This window comes from Scyliorhinus torazame, chromosome 10 (genome assembly GCF_047496885.1).
Source record: "Scyliorhinus torazame isolate Kashiwa2021f chromosome 10, sScyTor2.1, whole genome shotgun sequence".
NCBI classification, from domain to species: Eukaryota; Metazoa; Chordata; class Chondrichthyes; order Carcharhiniformes; family Scyliorhinidae; genus Scyliorhinus; species Scyliorhinus torazame.
Window position 1 is genome coordinate 83,289,370 of NC_092716.1, and position 16,710 is coordinate 83,306,079.

Consider the following 16,710-nt stretch of genomic DNA (forward strand, 5'->3'; position numbering starts at 1 on the left):
TGAGGCGGAGCCCCCTGCGGCACATGCTGTCAGTCAGTCATCTGTTCGAAAGACCACCGACTCTTGTACACCTTGGGCCATCGTGGGTCTTCCCCTCTGGGTCCCTCCCTGGCCTGTCGGGAAGCCAGGACCTCAGGGTTAGGGACGGGGCCCTGCACATGGGCTGCCGCCTCGAGTCTCTGTTGACGCTGTTGCCACCGCCTTCTCCAGCATCTGGCCTGCCAGCAGCGCCACGAGGGCAGCTTCTGCAGGGTCCAAGATATCGTCCATTGCGTATATACCTGCGAAGCATTGCAAAGGGTGAGAGACTGACCACCAGCAGTCTCCCCCACACCAGGAACCTCCATTCACCCATTGCTCCCCCCACACACACACACACACACACATCCCCTGTCATCCAACCCGTCCTGCCCATGCACCCCTGGCCACAGCTGGGGTCCCTGGTCACCCGACCCCACATCCTGTAGCCCAAGACACCTGCACAAAACATTACCTGGACCGGGCACTGGTTCCCTCCTGCGATCTAACGGTCTCATCATGTTCTCGCTTAAGCGCAAAGCAGCCATTAAATCTCACCCCAAGTGTGGGTGAATCCAGACCTGGATCTGACCCATAATGTCAGTGCAAAAAACCCCTGCCAAACTCACCCAAAGGGCTGGATTTACTGACCAACGCACCAGGTGTGGTTTTCGGCGCTGGAGGCGACTCACCAGCGGGATTTACTGACCCTGCCATTGTCAACTGGATTTCCCGGTGACTGCACCCCACGTCGCCAGGAAACCCGGCATGGGACCGGAATATCCCGCTGGCGTGAACAGCCGGTCGATCGCGCCCAAAATGACACTTCCCTCATGGAAAAGTTTCCAAGTGTCATTTGTGGCAGCCTTTGCCGGGAGTTTCCCACCGACTCTCTGTCGGTGAGTTCCCCACCGCTATCTAACGACACTATGGCCTCGATTTTACTAAAAGGGAACAAAGTCCCAGAGCGAGTGCGTTTAGTTGTGTGTTTCCCGGTGCTCACAGCAGCGAGAAACACAGACTATAAAACACTACTCGTGTTGGATAAGGGGCTTCAGCAGGGAACGTTGTAAAGCCGTTGAAAAGCGGAGTGATGCTCGGTGCTTAAGCACCGAAAGCTGACTTAAGTCCGCTGAATCGCGCTCCTTGATTAGTCACACAGTGGACAGTTTTGGTCCCCGTTTTATAAAAATAAGAGACATTGGATAAGGAACATAAATTATTTGCAAAGACAGTATTAGGGCCGAAAGATTAAAATGACCAGAAAAGGTTGATCAGGCTGAAACTCTTCCCTCTAGAAAAAGAGAAGTCTCAGCGGTGACATGGTGGAGGTCTTTAAAATGTGACGGAGTCCAATAGGGTAGACCATAGATGTTTCCACTTGTAGGCCATTCAAAAGTACCCAAAAGAATTCAGGAGAAACTCGTTTACTCAAAATGTAGTTAGATCCTGGTGTCAACAGTTTAAATGGATAATTCTACCCAATCGAGAATAACGCATTATAAAAGACAATGATTTCCCTCCTCCACCATTTCCCCCAACGCAAAGGTCTTGCACATCAACAGAATTTAGTACTTTGGAATTAATTGAATGTAAGCAATGTACCAGAGACTTATGGCAGTAAAGTGTAGATTTTTTAAAAAATCTTTTAATTATCCTTATTAATTCTGAAATGGCAGTTTCTTGAAGCCAGCATATTGCTGCTTAATTATGAAACTTTAATGGAACCTTGTCTTTTCAATATTGAGGTTGCAAAACCCCTGTATTGTCACAAATGGGAAAGGTGGAATACATATACCCACAGTAACAAGAGCAGTGTGCTGTACTGCAAACAGTGGAGAAATTAATCTGTTTCCTGAGCGGTGTCATTTCACAAGGGTCAGGAAGTGATGGTGCGATGATAAAAGTAGGGGGTGCATGTTCAGCTCCAACCTATGATCCTACTTCCTCCTCAGATGTTCCCTTATATAGTAAAGATTGGTTGAGCAAATAACATATCCATAGATCTAAGTGAGCAGTCTTCACACTTGCAACAACAAATTTAACTTGCTTCTTAATAAATATATACATTGCAATGGAAGAAGTATTACTTTGCTGAAAGTGTGCATAATCAAAAACGTACTTCTGCCACATTAATATCTAGGTCATTAAGCATGTTCTTGAAAGTAGGCCATCTCTAGGTTTCTTGCATTTGCAACACAGCATCTTTTTGTTTTACAAAGCTAAGAGAATCTCAGTTTCCTTTGCAAGGATTAGTATCTTAAGTGGCAATATTGACTACTACAAAATCCCCAAGCATTTTAGGCAGAACCTGGATTCTAAATTTAGAATGACTGTGCTACAATAGGCAGTCTAGGAAGCCAATGCCATAAACCATTTGATTAATGATGATTCATATAATCCATTAAAATATACAAGGTCAATCTTTGCCCTGCCACTGTCATTTTCTGACACTACAGGGTTATTTTGACTTCAAACATTGCCTTTCTTTTATTATTTGTTTGTAGGATGTGTGTGGAACTGTCAAAGCCATATTTATTGCCAACCCCATTAGTAAGTGCTATGTATCATTTGAATTTAAATTCCAATTGTGTTCATTTGAGACTTTAACCAGAAAGGCAACAGGAGTCAGTTTGGTCAAATAACTCAGGAAACTTTTAATAAGTTGTGTACATTACAGATGTACTACAGCCCTTGCTTTCTGGTTCAGCCCTGTGCACAGGTTGACACTGTGGTGATATACATCACTGTGTACACAAAGGGTTAATGTACATACACTACACCTAGCTAGACACTAGAGGGAACACCAGAGACATGACACACAGACAGTCAACCAATAGGTCAGTAAGATAGGACACGACCAATGGGCAGTCACGATACACACAAGAGGTGACACTACCACAGGAGGGCATTACACCAACCCATATAAAAGGACACATCACACATGTTCAGTCTCTTTCCAGTGGAGACTCTCAGTGAGTACAGACACAGGGTTGATTGAAACACATAACTCCCGCCACGTGGATTGTAGCAGACTGGTTAGTCAGTCTGAGTAACTATAGCAGGATTAACAGTAGCATCGAATCCAAGTAGGAGAATTGTTAATAGTTCAATAAATGTGTTGAAGCTATCTCCAAGTCTGAACCTTCCTTTGTCAGAGTGCACATCAAGGAAGCAGCTTATGCTACGACAAGAGCATAACAAAACATGATTCCAGGAGCGGACTGTTAAATCCATATAGTTTCAACTCAGCGAACAGTGACAACCAGCAACAAAAGCCAGGCAAGCTGATGTTCGGGATTCCGATTCCACAGCAGCTCCAGTACCAAGGCAATCTCAGTGAAAACTGCGGTTGGTTCCAGCAGAGATTCGAGATCTACCTGGTAGCGTGTGGCCTAGATGGCTTGGCGGATGCAGAGAAAATAAAGCTTCTACTTACTGTCGCTGGTCCAGAAGCAGCTGAAATCTTCCAGACCTTCAAATACTCGAAGGGGCAAAACAAGAGCGACTTCCAGGCAGTCCTGGACAAATGCCAAGAATTCTGCGAGGAACATACAAGGAACAAAGGTAAAAGAGGCACCAAAACTCACCGTGAGGTAGGCTTGCAGCACCGAACGGCAGTTTTGAATTGCAGCCATCTTGGAAAAGGTGCTGCACACGCAAAGAGCGCACAGAACGGGAAGGTCCGTTTGCGCATGCGCGAGAAGCCGTGCATGCGCAATTGAGAACAAGACCCCAAGTAAAGGAACAGTGATCTGCGCATGCGCAATCGCTTCCTATGCTCTACGTCACAAGCATCATGATAAGTGACCACGCCCACTTAAAGGGGAAATGTCCCAAAACACGGAAAAAAATTAAAGGCCTCAAAACCAGACTCTTTCACCTGGAACGATAGCACAATGCCTGAAATTCGACCAGTAGCTGAAAGTAACCTCCGCAGAACCCTGCAACAAGCAGTTAGCACCGCCCAAAGAGATGGTACAGTCCTTGAAGACTATGACTCAGACCTTGAATTCTTCTTTGGACATCGCGAGCCCAATGCCAGCTCCGACACCAAACATGATGATATGGTCTTAGAAGACAACGGCTCAGACAAAGCTTTCACCTTGGGAGGCTATCCCAGTACCAAATCCGAACCGCAACTAGAGGTGTTGCACATTGACGACCCCGAGTTCTTCAGGTTTGAGGATCTTCAGCCCAGCAGATATAACATCCCGACTCGTGAATGCAGGATTATGCTGCGGCCTGACACCAAGAGACAGAGAGCGGTACAAGCCCACAGAGAGCGGTCCACGCACCGCGAAGGGTCCCCGACTCCACACAGAGAGTGGTCCACGCACCACAAAGGGTCCAAGCCTCCACAGCGAGCACGTGGATAGACTCCACAATAGAAGCAATGCAAGAAGTCATAGCGCAGTCCTTGCATGAACAAGAAGTGACTTGAGTGACACAAGCCTCCACAGCGAGCTCGTGGACAGACTCCACGATAGAAGCAACGCAGGACTCCAGATCGCAGTCCTTGCATGAACAAGAAGCGATGACAGTTTCCACAGAGAGACCAATGCACGATTCCACACAAGGAACGCTGCAAGACTCCACAGAGGGAGTGACACAAGCCTCCACAGCAAGCTCGTGGACAGCCCCCACGAGAGAAGCAATGCAAGTTTAGTCTCGGTTCTCTCCTCGTAACTTCTGCTTCCCTGTAGACAGCAGACTCTTCAGTTTCAAACGTGCTGCGCAACCTGGTGAATGAAAACTGCTGCTTGTTAACTCTTTCCAAGCCTCAACCCCCAGCATGATCAATGAGGTTATTCCATTCTGACTACCCTAAATGAGGCGAGGCTATTACCTAATTGGCTTAAGGGGTGCATGATCAACTTCTGACTGGTTTCCCAAAGGTGTTGATCATCCATTGATTTCATTCCCCATTGTCCCCTGATTCGCCTTTTAAAGGTGCAAATTATATTTGGATGATCCCTCTCTTTAAAGTTTGTCTCTGTTACTTCATGCTATGATCATGATATCTTCCTTGCCCATTTGTTCAGGGTGCAGGAAATGTGCCCCATGATTCATATCTTGAGCTCATTGTCTCAATTGAGATGGCATGCAATGTCTGGGAACATGGATTAATTGGTCCAGATACCTAATTGATCTGTAGGCACTGGTATGTCCCATCGACCTTCATTAAAACAAGTGTTTACCAATGTGATTTTGCTGAGAAAATGGCTTTGCCATAGTATTGTTAAGACCAAATGAGCTAGTATCCCAGAATTCAGCATAAAATCATGTGGAGTTGACATATTTCGAATATTTGACTAATGCCATTACTAAACTATATGGAGTGTCGACCCTGAAGTTATAACCCTCTGGTGACAAACGAGCGACCTGTTCTGGGAATTGCTAGTTATGGAAACAGATGAAAGTCTGCCTTAGTGTGTCGCTAAGTGCGAGAAGAGAATTGAAAATTAATAACTAAACTACAACTAACTATAAGTATGAAAATTAAACTTTCCTGTACATTTCAATCTGAATTCCCGAGCTTGGACTCAGACCCTACAAGCTGGTTTAGTTTAGAACTGATCTCTCCCAATCCCCTGCCCCTCTCCTTCTCAAACAATTCTGGGACTAAAATGGCCTCTACCTCTTCTGAGGATGTATAATTGGGCTTTAACACCCCTCTTCCCCAACTCCTGCTATTATACTTAATCACAGAGTTTGAACTAAGTCTATAAACTGCTAAACATGTTATTCAATATGATCAGAGCATTTTCAGTTCCTGAATTGGATTAAACTTCAAAGTCATTCCGTACAGAATGGTTCTCTGGGCTAATGTGGTGATGTTCCTTGAAATATTAAAGTGAATTATTCTGGTGCTCAAGAATTCTACAAGTTGTTTTTTGTGGTACATTGGTTGGTTAAGTCCACTTCAAAAATAATTTGAGGCCTTGTGATTGTTCTTATTTTGTTGCACCATTTTCCCGAATCCTCAACCCCACCCCGCCTGTGCGTTTTAATTTTGGTAGAGGTTGGGGGAGCAGCCTAGCACCCGAACACCTGCACTGGTTTTTGGGAGTTCGCTCAGTCTCTTGCCAGACCTGGATCAGGAGTGCACTCTGGTGAAATTTCAGGGCCCAACTTGGAATTAAAAATGGAGTGTTGCATAACAGGCAGCTGAATCAATATCATCCATTTTACTTCATCGTCAGTGCTACTTTCAATGTGATAACATTCATGCAATTCACCCATCTCTCCAATGAGCCCCACAGGTTAAATGGCAAAACTGACTGAAAAAACTGAACACCCAATATCAGACGAACAATAAAAAGAACAACAATAGAAGGGAGTGAGTTAAGTACTTAATCAGAGTTTCAGCTAAGTCTATAAACTGCTAAAGAAGTATTTCAAAAGTAGAGTATTAGATGCTGCTCGTCAGCTGAGAACTTTCCTGGCTATGATAAGGTTCGCATTGAAGCTGTACTTAAATATGAAGTAACCAGTTCCCCATTTGTGAGTTTGTGCTTCATCCCCTGTCATCTGAGGAGTGGCCAGTCCAATAGCACAGTCTCTGCTTCTTGAAAATAATAGTCGCCCAATCATGGCTAACTCTCCTTGAAGAGGAAGCTCGTGGCAATGACTGGCGGTAGGAATGGGATAAACTTGTTGGCTGCGCTTGATGTGGAGTGGCGCCCGTCAAGCTCTCGGTGGCAGATCATCGACCCTGTTCTGGTAATTACTAGCTATGGAAACAGACTAAGGTCAGCCACTGCTAGGTGCGAGAAGAGAATTGGAATAAAAGTATGGAAGAGTTGGAGAGGAACTTGGGTTTTGATCTGATATTAACATTTCCCAGGACAGTGGGTGTAGAGTGAATGTATTATGATTCATAAGATAGTACAACTGTGTGGCCTGGGCTGGATTGGACAATTGGCTTTATTCCTGTACTTCATTTTTTGTGTTTGTGATATATTTTGTACGTCAAAAAGCTGTTTTAATTAATTGTAACCATTTCCTCATCATAGGTGGCTGGTGTGTTATTTAATTTTCTTTATGTTTCAGGTCTTGACATTGTGGAGAGCATTTCTGCTGCCTGTTCGACTCCCTGCCAAGGTAAGCCCTGGAGCCTTCTCAATCCTTGTCCTTGTTTTCCATACGTTGTGCACCACTTGGAAACGTTTTCAATCATTTTCATATTTGGCAAGTTGTTAAAAATGGCTTTTTTTTTTAATAGGTCAGTACCGTGATGTGGCAGTGGTAGTAACAGACATCATTTGGATTTTCCTTGAAATGACCATCTCAGTCTCACTTAAATGCATTCTGAACACTTGACAGAATTCCCAGGGTGCCTCACGAACAATTCAATGTTGTACAGTGGTCTGAGTCACACTGGGGTGCCATATTAATCAGCTGCAATTGCCAGAGGGGCCAGCCAAGTTTGGTTGATCTATGCCTCTCTCTGGTGAAGAAATATCCAGCCACATGAACGTGTAGGTTAAAATCTCACAAGCGGCCCTTGTGTTTAACGGAGCTAACTTGTTAATGATGGAAACGTAAGGCCTATTTTGGGTTGGTAATCGCGAGTCGAGCCATTTTCTGACAATGCATTCCCAACTCACGTGTTTTTCCTCCCCTCAGAGTTGGGCTCAGGCTGGAGTTGAGTCCGCTGCCTCCTGTGGCAGGCCCAAGGTGGGAAGGGAAGGTGGGTGCATGCCCAGACTGGCAGGTTAAAAGACCTGCCTCTGTTCACTGGGGCATCAGCCCAGCCTTATTCATGACTGTAAGGTTCTCTAATTCTCACCGCATGCCACTGCCATCTCCCCAACCACCATAACCCCTGCATACAACCCATGTACCCTTCATGCCCCAAATCCCCACCATACCCCCCATACCCACCATGCATTCTCCATACCCACTTGCCCAGTATCCACTATTGTCAGAACTCATAAGACACCAGACAGGAGCACAAGTAGATCATATGGCCCATCAAGCCTTTTTCTCCAATCAATACAACCATGTATCTTCGGTTTCAACTCCAATTTCCCCCCCTAATCCATAAATTTCTTGATTCCCAGAGAGACTAAAAATTCTCTCCCAGCCTTAAATATAGTCAGCAATAGAGCTCTATAATAATACTGGGAAGCCATTTTTCAGAAGTTAAATTAGGCAAGTTTCGATGGGTGTCTGGATAATAGAAAGCCATCAAAATAAATAAATAATCACCCATTCAAATTTCACGTGAAAATAATGAGCGCGATCTAACAGAAATGTTTCTAAGTGTTATTTGTGGCAAGTTTTGCTGGGAGTTTCCCGGTGAGTTCCCCACCGCTATCTAACCACATTAGTCATTTTTTTGGGCCCTGGTTTAGCCCACACTTTGGGCGCTATCTACTGGCTCCAGCGGGATATTCCCGTCACACGCTGGCGCATGGGTTTCCCGGCGACGAAGGGTGCAGTCACCGGAAAACCCTGTTGAGAACGGCGGGGTCGGTAAATCCAGATGGCAAGCTGCCTATGCCCCGATAGATATGCAGCTGGGTTGGTCGGTAAATCCCGCCCTTAGAATTATTTTTATCACTGGGGAGCTGAACTTGCTGGCCAGATTGGCTCCTCAGGGATTGGCCCGCCATTTTGAAAGGATGCCGCAATCTCTAAGTAAACTTGTGGGTCCCCCACAACCCCACCCATGGGCAATGTCACCCCCACACAAACGGGTATTACCCTACACCCCAAGCCAGGACACCCCGCTAGGTGGTCCTGGGGGCCTCCCTTCAGGCCCTCATGCCTCCTTGCTTGCTGCCCTTCCAGAATCCCCACCAATCACCCCCCGAATCTCCCAGAGCCCCCCCTTCATGCACCCCACCCACCCTCTTTTCATGGGTATGGCCCCTCTTGGACCCTGATCCTGGGCAATGCCACCCTGGCACCTGGGAACACTGGCACTGCCACCCTGGCAATGCCACCTTGGCAGTGCCAGACTGGCAGTGTCAAAGTGCCCATGTTCCAGGGAGAGGGCCAGGGGGCCGCCCCGCCCTATCCCCGACCACCCAGGGGCCTGGGAGACCTCCCGGGTGCTGTTCTGCCATTTGTACGGACCAGTACTGAACGTCGCCTGGCTAGGGACTCCCTCGGGAGACCGTTAGATGCTGGTAGATCCCAGGTGAGTAGGCCTTAGTAGGTTTAAGACCTACTAAGTGAGAGCGGCTTGGTCATGACCATTGTGGGTGGAATCTTGATCTCGACACCTTGTGAGTTCTGGGTGGATCTCACGAGGCAGCACAGTGGTGTAGTGGTTAGCACTGCTGCCTACGATGCTGAGGACCTGGGTTCGAACCTGGCGGCGGGTCACTGTCTTTGTGGAGTTTGCACGTTCTCCCTGTGCCTGCGTGGGTTTCACTCCCACAACCCTTGCAGGTTAGGTAGGTTGGCCACGCTAAATTGCTCCTTAATTGGAGAATAATAATTGGATACTCTAAATTTAAAGGAAAAAATGATCTCACCAGACCTATTGGCTGCCGGGAAGCCCGCGGGAGGCATCACCCAGCAGCTACTGTCATGTTGCACTCCCGTTCGTGCATGTCGCGGCTGGTAGATCCCACCCAATTAGTTCTCGTAGAAGCTCATAAATTGCCAATCAAACCATTCCAACTCCACATGAAAATCTATTTCCCTTCTCAGGAATCTATCAAAATAAACAAACAACTACTTAAAAACAACATCCAAGATACATATAATCCTAGTAAATGGTCATAAAATTGTCAATCAAACAAAGCTCCCAGTTCCCTTGATAGCTTCTAAACAAACTCTGCTGAGCTAATCCATTAGTGGGTATTCTAACTTTAATGCAGCATTCAGAGTGAGATTTCATTGCACAATAGCATAAACAATCACGACAGAGTTGAATAAAAGTGAAGCTGTCTGAACATGGCTAGCCACCTGGTCAGTTTTTTCAAAAGTTAAATTGCTTTTTCGGCTTTAAATTAATCTAAAAATCAAAGCATGAGGTCCAGGTGACATATTAATATCTGATTCTAAATACTGTTGAATGCGTATGAGCCCTTTGTCCTCTGCAGAAAGCATCCTAATACATCTGAACATTTACATAATACTGGCCAATTTAATGATCACTTATTTGTTAAAGACAGAACTCGGTGATCAATCACTGCATTAAAAACCCTTCAAATATTCTCAACTCCACAATCGGCTTCCCCTGAAGGTTCATGAACATATTTCACATAGGCTTCAGAAACCTAACAACCTTGCTGAAGATCTCAAACTAAGGGAAATTCAAACTTTGAGGCCAACATTTAAAAGGCCTTTGACTGCACACCGGGTCATGACTCGCCACGCTTTCCGTGTCAGTCAAAATGGTGGTGGGGGAAGCGGCCGGGAATTTAAACTGTCTTCCCCAACTCCATTTCCTGATCAGTTTCATGAAGGCAATTAATTTCACTTGAAACTAAAAGGTAAAGATGGGCTAACAACTTGCATGTGATCCCTTGTCACAGTGGGCTTGGACAAGTGCACGGAGAGCACTAGATCAGGCCGCGATTCCACCCACCCCCCCCCCCCCCCCCACCCCGCCCGCCATTAGCGTGTTTTCCTGTGGTGGAAGCTTGGTCGCCAGCAGGATCTTCTGGTCCCGCTAAAGTCTTACGCCATTTTGCATGGCGGGAGGGGCCGGAAAATCCAGCTATAATGGGTGGGATTCTCCATTTCTGAGACCAAGTGTTGATGCCAATGCAGATTTCGTGGACTTCCACGCCAGGAAGACCGGCGCCATACCTGTACCAATTCCACTACCATTAAGGGGCTAGCACCGGTGCTGCGTGGAACACAATTGATTCCAATGAAAAACAGTGCGGGATTCGCAGGGTCCGTGATTGACACTCGCGGGAGGGGGGCTGACAAGCTGCAGCCGCACATACACATTACACTCCCCCCACACACTAATGCCAGCCAAAATGATGGTACAGGTTGTGCTGGAGCTGATGGGTCAGCTGGGGCCAGAGGGCACCTGGGGGACACCTATATAACCTGTGGCACTAAGTTGAAAGTGGGCTGTTAGCTGTGTGCGCAGCTGCATGGCTACCTTGCCGGCTGTGGCAATGGTGTTCCCTGCCCATCCACCCCGACCCCACAGCCCATGCTCCTGGCCACCTCCACCACCCCCCTCGGCCCTGGCAGAAGCACCTCAGTCAGCGGCACAACAGTCAGTAAATCATGGTGATGTTGGACACCTTCTGTACGCCCTCTCTCCCTCAGCATCCACAACGCCGGTTTCACGATTTTTAAAAGGACAAGTGAACCGTCGGGAACTGGGCCCATTGGAGGTGGAGGATCACAGAGGCCCCGGGGAATACCGGGTCAGGCCCGCTAATGATATGTAAATGGTGTCTATTGATATGCAAGCGGTGTCTACTGTACATGCATTCCGGTGCTGGAGAATTGAGATTTGGCATCAAATCGGCGCCTGCTGCGATGTTGGCATGAAATCCGATTCTCCATCCAATCGCCTTTCCTGATTTCGGCGTTGGCTAACGGAGAATCCTGCACATGGTGTTTTGTGTGGCACGCCTGCCCCATCACCTGGAACCCACCTGCGGGGAGATTCCGCACAACAGCCTTTTCATCAGAGTCTAAAAAGTAAAGATGGGATGATATCTTGAAGTCATCTTTTGTCACAATGGGCCTAGGCATGCAGGAGAGAACCCGACTCCTGCTTGTCTATATTGGCTCCCACTCTATTCAACCTCCTTGGTTGATCACAACAGTGGTTTGTGTTTCTTTTTCCAAATCAAAATGTTTTCAGCAATAAGGAGCCAATCATACAAGATATTCTTTGAATCAACGAAAGCAAATTTGTTAATCACTAAACCAGAGAAAAATAATACAAATGCGATATCATGCATTCAACCCTCATGCACACGTATGTACACCCCCACACCAATAAAAATAGACAAAAAGATATACAGTTAAATGCCTTTGGATTTTCCTCGAGGCATAGATGTTAAACATTGACCTATTCAGGTTAGTTTCTTAGATGCGGTCAGATGTAGAATACGTTGCCATTATGAGATTTAGGTTCACTGATTTGTTTATCATAGAATTTACAGTGCAGAAGGAGGCCATTCGGCCCATTGAGTCTGCACCGGCTCTTGGAAAGAGCACCCTACCCAAGGTCAGCACCTCCACCCTATCCCCAGAACCCAGCAACCTCACCCAACACTAAGGGCAATTTTGGACACTAAGGGCAATTTATCATGGCCAATCGACCTAACCTGCGCATCTTTGGACTGTGGGAGGAAACCGGAGCACCCGGAGGAAACCCACCCAGACACGGGGAGGATGTGCAGACTCCGCACAGACAGTGACCCAAGCCGGGAATCGAACCTGGGACTCTGGAGCTGTGAAGCAATTGTGCTATCCACAATGCTACCGTGCTGACCTGTTTCTGGTAGAGTTGGTTGTTTAAACCAAGTGACACTCTTATTCCAAAAGATAGGGAGCGAGAGCAGCCTTCAGCCTATTTCCTCTGCTGAAGACTTTCTTGATACCACTTATGTCACTTGTAATCTCTCTCTCGTGACTGGCAGACTTGCCTTGAAATACTTCACACGTTGTGTCTTTCCAAGAGGTTTTGGGTGTGTCCGTCTATGGCAGCCATTATTTAATATCCAGAACACTGCATTTTTAATGTCTTTTTCTTAGTTACAAGTTTTCGTGGGTGTCTGGATTATAGAAATTGTCCCTCTCTTCACACTCTCCAGAAGATGATTTGTTGGTTTCTCACCTTCACCTTGGAGCGTGATCTTGCATTTAAAAAAAATAAAAATAAGTTTAGAGTACCCAATTTTTTTTTTTTTAAGGGGCAATTTAGTGTGGCCAATCCACCTACCTTGCACATTTTTGGGTTGTGGGGGCGAGACCCACGCAGACACGGGGAGAATGTACAAACTGCACAAGGACAGCGACCCGGGGCCGGGATCGAACCTGGATCCTCGGCGCCGTGAGGCAGCAGTGGTAACCACTGCGCCACCGTGCGGCTGTCTGGTAGCTGTGGACCTTTTTTCCCCTAAATATTTTTAAAGTGCTGAGAAGGCACCTCCAACTTGAGGTGTCCACTCTCTCCCTTACCTGCATTCAATAAGCTGCAACAGAAGAGCCAGGAAATGCTGTTCAATAGCGAACATGGTTATGGTTTCCACTGAACTGAGACGTCAAATATCAACTCATGGAGATGTTAACTGGGAGTGGAATTCAACACCAAATGCTCCTGATGTCTTCAATTTGAGCCCCTCGCTTTTTAACTCCTGGATCTCATTTACTGCCTGCCTCAGACAGAGAGAGGTTATTAGCTGGCTGTCAGTAGGTGAAGAATGGGTGCCTTGAGAGGCTGCTCGCTGTCACTGAGTTACATTGGCGAGAGATAGGGGACGGGATTCTGTGATACTGAGGCTAAGTGCTGATGCCGTTCTAAACGCCGTCGTGTTTCTCGATGGCATCAACATGGCCTCAGGAGCAGCGATTCTGACCCCTACAGGGGGCCAGCACGGCACCGGAGCGACTCACGCCGCTCCAGCTGCCGAACCCCGGTGTCAGATGGGCGCAGCGGGTCTGCGCATGCGCAGTGGGACCGGCGCCAACGCGCACATGCACAGTGGGACCGGCGCGGTTGCCGCGCATGCACAGTGGCTCAGTTCTCCGCACCGGCCCCGACGCAACATGGCGTAGGGCTACAGGGGCCGGCGTGGAACATAAGAGGCCCCCAGCCCGAGAGGCCGGCCCGCCGATCGGTTGACCCCGATCGCGGGCCAGGCCACAGTGTAGGCCCCCCCCGGATGCATCCACGCCGAGGTCCCGCCAGGTAAGAGCAGGTGCGAACCGCCCCGGTGGGACCCAGCTTTTTCTGCATGGCCGCTCGGCCCATCCCAGGCGGAGAATCGCCGGGGGGGGGGGCGCGTAGAGCGACCCCCGACCAGTGCCGCGCTGACCACGCCGGCGCCAATGGCGCGATTCCCCACTCTCCGGAGAATCGCCGGACCGGAGGCGGGGCGGCGTGGCACGAATCACGCCCGTCCTGGCGATTCTCCGGCCCAGGGTGAGAGAATCCCGTCCAGGGTCTTGTGGGTGGGGTGGGCAGTAGACCAGGGTAGCAGAAGTCCAGATTTTCCTGTAGGGCTTGGGGAAAGCAGTCTCGATCCTCAAGTCCCCACGGAGGGAAGTTCAACACTTAAATTACTAATCATTGGCCTCCAATTTGCACATATCACTGAAGCTCCTATCTGTGTCAGACAGGCACCTTTGCCACCTCTGAAAGGACCAGTTAAGGTCGTGGTAAGCAGGATGGAGTGAAAATGGGATGATAAGTTGTCAGAAGAACTTGAACTAGCAATCACGCCCCTTATTGCTTAGAAAGGCGGTTTAAAACCGGTACCTTTTTTCTGTCTTCAGTTTACTGGATAGATCACGGTAGCACAATGGTTAATAATAATCTTTATTGTCACAAGTAGGCTTACATTAACACTGCAATGATGTTACTGTGAAAAGCCGCTAGTCGCCACATGAAGAGTATTAATCTATGTATTCTGTAACATTATGGAAGTGAACTGCATTCTTTATGCAAATTATTGTGGGGAAAGCAGGGAATGGAAACGGATGCATTTGAAAATGCCAGTCCTCTCTAAGGAGGGCTGACTGATGCATTTTCTGGCCAGTTAAATTAGCCACTTATATTCCTGACAAGCTAATCAGACGTTGGACTCTGCAGTGAAGTGCATGTCTCCCATCCAATTTTCTTTTTCCCGGCCTGAACTTCACTTGACGCGTACAGCTGGAGCAGTGGCTCACAAGTGGTAAAATGTGTATTACATTTTCTGAATGCTGCCTTTTCATCTAATTTATCACAGCACCAGTTTTTAAAATGGAAAAGGAGGAATTGATGCACCCTTTGTTTGACACAATATAATCACTTCAGCAACAAACTAGTGCTGCTTATGAGAGCATTCAGTGGAAAATGGAACAGGGCTGGACAGCAGGACCGAATGCACAACAGAATCAAACAGACCTGGTCAAATGCACCCAAAAACTTTGAAAGACTTCTTTTTTAACTGGTTTCATACTTGCTCACAGAAAGCAGAAGGAAAAAGGGGTACTGTCTCCTGAGTGTCTGAACCATTTCATTAGATATAAACAAAACCAGTTTTACTTAAAATATGACACATCCTCAGTGGGTACGTTTTTAAGGCATGACCTTTTTTGCTTAATGTGTTCTGTTCTCCTTTGTGTCAAAGATAATAATGTTACACAAGGAACAGATGCACAATAAAAGTAGTTAACGTGTTGGTTGATCCCTTCTAAAAGGATTCTCCATGAATAACTATCTAGAATACGTTTGAGGGTTATGTTATGGGTCTGGGTTTACAGAACCCAAAAGTGTTTCATGGAGTTCAACCGACCCACAATTTTTAATAGATTGTGGTGTGGGAAGCACAGGGCGTACTCTCCAGATGTGATACAGCAGAAATGGACAAGTGGTTTTTAAGACAAAACACTGTTTATTCTATGAACTCAAGTTAACCTTTTAAAACAAACATTGAATCTCTTAACACACATTACTTCAAAGATAACCCCAAAAGACTACAACACTAAATAATCCTTCAAACTGTTCCTTTAAACATCCAAATGACTTCAAACCTTCAAAAATAGGAGCACATGAGGTTACATTCAATATATTTATAGTCTTTGGATTGCAGAAATCAAGACCAGCTCTGTGTTTCTTCAGGCAGCTCACAGCAAAACACCCAGACACTCCCAGCTGCGTTCTCAAACTGAAATTCAAAAAGAAGACGTGAGCTCAGCCCCCCCCACCCTCTGACATCACTTCAGTAATATGATCAGCTCCATTTCTTAAAGGTGCATTGCTTAAACATCCATTTCTTAAAGGTACTCTCACATGACACCACCCCCCAAGAAAAAAAATAAACCATCAACTTCAAGATGGTTTCATTTTTCACCTTTGCACCATCAATTAAGAAATGCACACAGTAAAACACTTTACTGGTTCAAAAAAAAAAACAACACACGCAAACAGGTATAATAATATAGTCCATTTTTTTTTTCATTCTTCTTCCTCCAACCGAAATCCTTCTCGATTGACAGTTTCTTTGAACAAGAAAGTCTCTGCACAATCCATCCATTCCTCTACGCCTCGGCATTTCTCGTTAAAGTTAGATACTTCAGTTCAATTTGATCATAGGGTCCCTTGCAATTCTCCAATACAGGCGCATCGGTTACCACAGCTTTCAGGCAGTCAAATGCATGTTGAAACTCCGCTGTCCATTGAAATTTTTTTACGTTTCTTCAGCAAGTCCATCAGTGGAGCAATCACGCTACAAAACTCTTGCACAAATGTTCGATCAAATCCACTCATGCCAAGAAATCAAATTATTTCCCATCGTGTCGAGGGTATCGGAAACTCTCCAATAACTTTTGTTTGGGCTGTTTAGCACAGGGCTAAATTGCTGGCTTTGAAAGCAGACTAAGGCAGGCCAGCAGCATGGTTCGATTCCCGTAACAGCCTCCCCGAACAGGCGGCGGAATGTGGTGACTAGGGGCTTTTCACAGTAACTTCATTTGAAGCCTACTTGTGACAATAAGCGATTTTCATTTCATTTTTCACATCCCGTGGGACCAATC

The 16,710-nt window shown here is 46.6% G+C and overlaps 1 protein-coding gene across 1 annotated transcript in view; it reads left to right on the forward strand.

The window, feature by feature from the left end:
* Positions 1 to 16,710, forward strand: part of carmil2 (capping protein regulator and myosin 1 linker 2) — a 323,518-nt gene that overhangs the window by 61,745 nt on the left and 245,063 nt on the right. The window contains exon 3 of the mRNA XM_072518320.1: positions 7,075 to 7,125. Coding sequence (XP_072374421.1) covers positions 7,075 to 7,125 — 51 coding nt within the window. The remainder of the gene's footprint in view (positions 1 to 7,074; positions 7,126 to 16,710) is intronic.